This window comes from Glycine max, chromosome 15 (genome assembly GCF_000004515.6).
Source record: "Glycine max cultivar Williams 82 chromosome 15, Glycine_max_v4.0, whole genome shotgun sequence".
NCBI lineage: Eukaryota > Viridiplantae > Streptophyta > Magnoliopsida > Fabales > Fabaceae > Glycine > Glycine max.
In genome coordinates, this window is record NC_038251.2 from 22,160,769 (window position 1) to 22,165,729 (window position 4,961).

Consider the following 4,961-nt stretch of genomic DNA (forward strand, 5'->3'; position numbering starts at 1 on the left):
GCACAGAAATACACGAGGTGATGGAAGACTGCATAAGGATCACTAGGGATGTCACACCAGATGGCAATGTCTATGTCAGGTCGCGTCGAAGGCGGCGCATGGATCAGCCATAGATGTTTATAAGTTTCTTGTATTTGAAAACATTTTGCTTTTAAGTGAACATTTTGTAAATTTTAACTTATTTTGGTTTATAATTTTAATTCTATGTTAATTCGTCTAAATATTAGGGTTAACGTTAAAAATTTATTTTAAATTACGTAACCGTTAATGATGTCACAAGCTATTATATTTTATATAGCTTAGTGTCTATTTGATTCTAATTACTAATTAATTCTTTGGTCTGATGACAATGCCTTGGATGACAAGCCCTGTCTTCCACATTAGAATGATAGAAAGATAGTTAAGTTACTTAAAATAAGATTGATCTTGACCTGAAATTAAAATATAAAATTTGATTTGACCTACTTAAAATAAGATTGATCTTCACTTATAAGTCTATTAAACAATCTATTGTACAATAAGTATCATATATGAAGGAAATCTAAGGAATATATCGTGAAACTTTGAGAATCGTATAATACTTTTTTAAATTACGACATAAAGAAAGATACATATTTTTAATTTGTGCGTGAAAAAAATAAGTAAAAATGAATTATAAAACTCTAATGTGAGATTAAAATTCATAACAATAAGGCATTAGAAGCTACATGTTCAGTCTTCATTTATGTCAACATAGTCTCTTTTCAACATCATAAAGCTTTTGTACTACTGGATTCTACTAATGTATGAAGTTGGCCACTGCTTTGCTTGAGGATGACAATTCCTAGACCATAACAATGTTAGGGGTGGTAAAGGACAACGGTCTTTTAAATAAACCTCTTGTACATGCACAAACAATATTATGTTCACAGGACACAAGTGATTGCATAAATTTAAAAATAAGACTATTTATCTTCAATGTACCTAAACAAAATGATTGCCATAGACGTGATCGATACAAATTATGCAATGCACAGGAAAATCTGTTGGTGGTTGACTTCTAAGAGGAAAGAACGCCATACTTTGTTGTCGGGACAACGATACAAGGATTACATTATACCTTGATACAATGACATATCCAATCTCGGTTATATCCATCAACTTATCCACAGTAACCTGAATCAAAAAATATACACGTCAAAGTTATTTAAAGTTAATTCTTAAAAAGAAAAACATAAATTACATACCTTGGATAACCCATCAACAAGTAGGGACCTCCTTAATTCCTCGAATCTGTCTATGTCACCGAAGAGCTTGATATAGTCATCTGACCATTTGGCAAGTTCTTTAAGCAAATGGTTGTGCACTAAGGACCAAGAATCTTCACCCATACCTAATAAAGCGATAATCGACTGATATCCACAGTTACCGTCAGCTTTGACATCCACAATGTTGTCAATGAAATCATGTATAAATGGCTGAAATTGATCCAACGTCGGCATGATCTTTCTTGGATTCGGCTGGTCAGAAGATGATGCACTACGCTTTACTGAAGAATTGGTATTTTTCACAAAATGTAAAACATCAACATACTCCCAGTAAGACGGATGACGCTTTGTTGATCTTTGGTTTCTGTTCATCAGTTTCTTCTGTACACCTTTAGTGTTGACCTTTTCTGGAGGAGGACACATAAAGTTTTGATCAAGGTATGCAATTTCCCGAAGTTTACTCTTTAGAGTTACTTTACCACAAACATCAAGTTTCTCAAATCGCTTAGATATGGTTTCCATCTCTTCCTTTATGGTCACTTAGGGCTCAGATAACCTTTGGTCTAAAAAACCTAGTCTCCTCCAAAACTTATGGATTGAATCTAGTAGGATGCTACCAAGAACATATTTAGATAGCTCACATGCACAACAAAGACCTTGCGTAGTTCTCATGACACAACCATAACAAGAAGGATTCTTGCCAGCATAATGTACACGCTCAAACTCAGCAGCAATCTAATTTAAAGCATACCTTGAAACCATTCCATGAAGCCTCTTGTATAAGGTAACTTTAAAAACATGTCTAACCACATGTGTACTTGTTTCAAAGGATGCTTTAATTTCAGTGTGCTGTAGCGAGATCGTGTTGTTCATGGCATCTCAAACACTACATAGTCTCCAAGGCTATTCTGTAATACTCTTTTTAAAGCCCAATGAGCATATTCAACCCTACATTTGAAATACACAAAAAACAATAAACATATACAATAATTAAATTCAATCAATTCATCAACCTTAACAGAAAAAGTTGAACATTTTCATACCTGTTTGTTGTTGTGTTTCCTAAGTGCATCACCTTATTCGTCTAGGTTGTAACAAATTTTTCCTTGTGGGGAATTATCCATGTTTCGTTAGCATAGGCAACACACATTGGCCAAGGTGAACAAACAATTTCAAACTTCTTAAGGCATTCATCAAACTGTTGTTCCGAAGGACAATCTACCAGATTTCTCCAGGCATCCAAGACATACTCCCAAACATTTTTTTTACCAATTAGTGATTTACATTTTTCCTTGACATTTTTGTCGATGTGAAACCTACACAACAAGTTTGTACACTCATGGAATACAGTTTTCACAGCATTCATCAATGCTAGGTCTCTGTCAGTCACAATAACTCCAAGGAGGGCATCATGTCTTAGAAATATACCTCGAAACCATTTTAAAGCTCATACCACATTATTAACACATTCACCCTTTAGATATGCAAAACCAATAGAGAATGTCATCCTCGTTGGTGTCACACCAACAAAGTCATGTAGTGGGAGTCTGTACCTGTTTGTTTTATAGGTATTGTCTATCAAAAACACCAAATTACATGCATTGCATAACTTCACTGCATCAGGGTGACACCAAAATATATCACGTACCATGTCTTCATCCTTTAATCTATGCCAATGAATATATTGATCCCATTTAGGAAGCTTCATTAAATGTTGCATTTCAATATCACTTCCTCTAATGGAAGAACGGTATGCACTTCTTGCATTGTATATTTGTTTGATTGTTGTACAACTATTGACATTGTGCTCCTTCAACGTTAGCAGAATGTTTCTTTGTTTCACCATTGACTTGGTCATATCAGCAATAATTGTCTTTTCATCCTTAGTCAATCGCCCAGCGTATGGATATCCAACTAATAACTTTGCCAATTCATGATTATGAATCTCACACATCAACTTCACCATCCAACCTTGCCCTCCAACCATTGGTTTCCCACGAAGCTTGAAGGGACATCCACATTTCCTACTCTCAGTATCTCTTCTAACAAAATCTTTCTTCCTAGACCTATACTAACCACTCCTTTCACAATCAATTAACACAAATGAAGTCCTTCCTCTACTACCAGTGTTTGTGTCAGACCTCATAATGACCACGACAAATCCATTTTCATGAGCAACTGATTGAGCCCACTACAAAACATCATCTCGGGTACCAAACACCTACAACGCAACCCACACAATTTTAGTCTTCTAAGGGACATTCATTTTATGAAATTAATAACAATAATGAACATTATTACATGAGAAGTATTGAACGCATCCGAACAATCAATATGTTGTTCATTCACACCACATTCTTTGTTCATTTTGATCATCCATATCAACTTCTTCAGACATTATACTGTCATACATCCATTGATCTTCGTCTATCTTAAAAACAAATCAAAAATTTCAACATGACAAACGTACAACACCTAACTGCACTATGCATATAATATCATACAAAACTCTACATAGTCTTTTACTGCACACCATTTTATAATCACTACAATTGATAATCATATATATTAAAAAGCAAAAACCCTATATCATTCTACATACGAACTATTTCAAATACGCATATACACAATTAATTTACTTTTAAAAATGTACATACAAACATATTAATAATTAAAAAATTTATAAAAAATCAAAATCTGTAAAACATACGGATCAAGTTGATCCTTATGTTGGCATTCCACTTACAGATTAACTCACACATTCACCCAGCAAAACCGCGTACCTCGTAATCTGACGATGACGAACCAACCACCGCAACAATCACCACCGACCCGTAACACTTTCACCTCGACCCAAGCGTCACCTCTCTCAACAATGAAAAACCACACAAAACAGAGAAACGAAAGAAAAAAGCATGGAGGCATAAAAGAAAAAACCTCATGAACCAACTTAAAAAGGAAGAAGATAGCATAGGGGCATTTTTGGCATTATTTAAAATTGCTGGGTGCACAAGCAATTACGCTAGTGCACCTAGCATCGCCCGGAACCTTGGTGGAAGAGAAAGAAGCATAATATGGTTTCAAGGTCGAGTGAGGAGGTATTTTGGGCATAACTCAAGGGGTTTTTATGAAATAATTTAAAATTAATGACACGTGCATGTGTCGAACATGTGATCTTTGTGTTATTAGAACTAAGTTAATAGACTAATTATGTTAAAAAATAATTAATTTCGTTATATATAATACTAAAATTTCTAATGTATATTTAATATACATAAGTTTACATAATTAATTTTATAACAATTAATTTTGATCTAATAATATATTCTTTTACATATATAAATTTTTTATTAAACTTATGGTTTTTATTTAAACCTATGATTTTTATTTAAAATTTATATATGTAAAAAAATACATTATTAGATCAAAATTAATTGTTACAAAATTTATTATGTAAAATTTATATGTGTATTAAATATATATTAGAAATTTTATAGTTATATATAACGACATTAATTATTTTTTAACATAATTAATCTATTAACTCGATTATTTAGAACATCGTACTAATAATACTAAGATTAAGAAAAACCCATTGGTGAATTACCAAGGACAAAAGTCATATAGGTTGATCTTAACCAAAAAAATACAAAGATATGAACTCCCTGTGAACTTCTATGTATACCAAATCCACCATTAGCATTGCACATAAAA

The 4,961-nt window shown here is 33.0% G+C and overlaps 1 protein-coding gene across 1 annotated transcript; it reads right to left on the reverse strand.

The window, feature by feature from the left end:
- Positions 1-718: 718 nt before the first annotated feature.
- Positions 719-3,817, reverse strand: LOC102667549 (uncharacterized). Its single transcript, XM_006597861.4, has 2 exons — positions 1,227-3,817; positions 719-1,155 (listed from the first exon to the last, which is right to left on the reverse strand). Exons 1-2 carry the CDS (start codon positions 1,767-1,769, stop codon positions 964-966), a joined length of 735 nt encoding a protein of 244 aa, XP_006597924.1. The 5' UTR covers positions 1,770-3,817; the 3' UTR covers positions 719-963.
- Positions 3,818-4,961: the final 1,144 nt, after the last annotated feature.

Coding starts and splice junctions, on each gene's coding strand:
- LOC102667549 (XM_006597861.4), bottom strand. CDS start 1,769: ATGGAAACCATATCTAAGCGATTTGAGAAACTTGATGTTTGTGGTAAA. Junction 1,156..1,226: donor TTGTTGATGGGTTATCCAAG/GTATGTAATTTA, acceptor TTTTTGATTCAG/GTTACTGTGGATAAGTTGAT.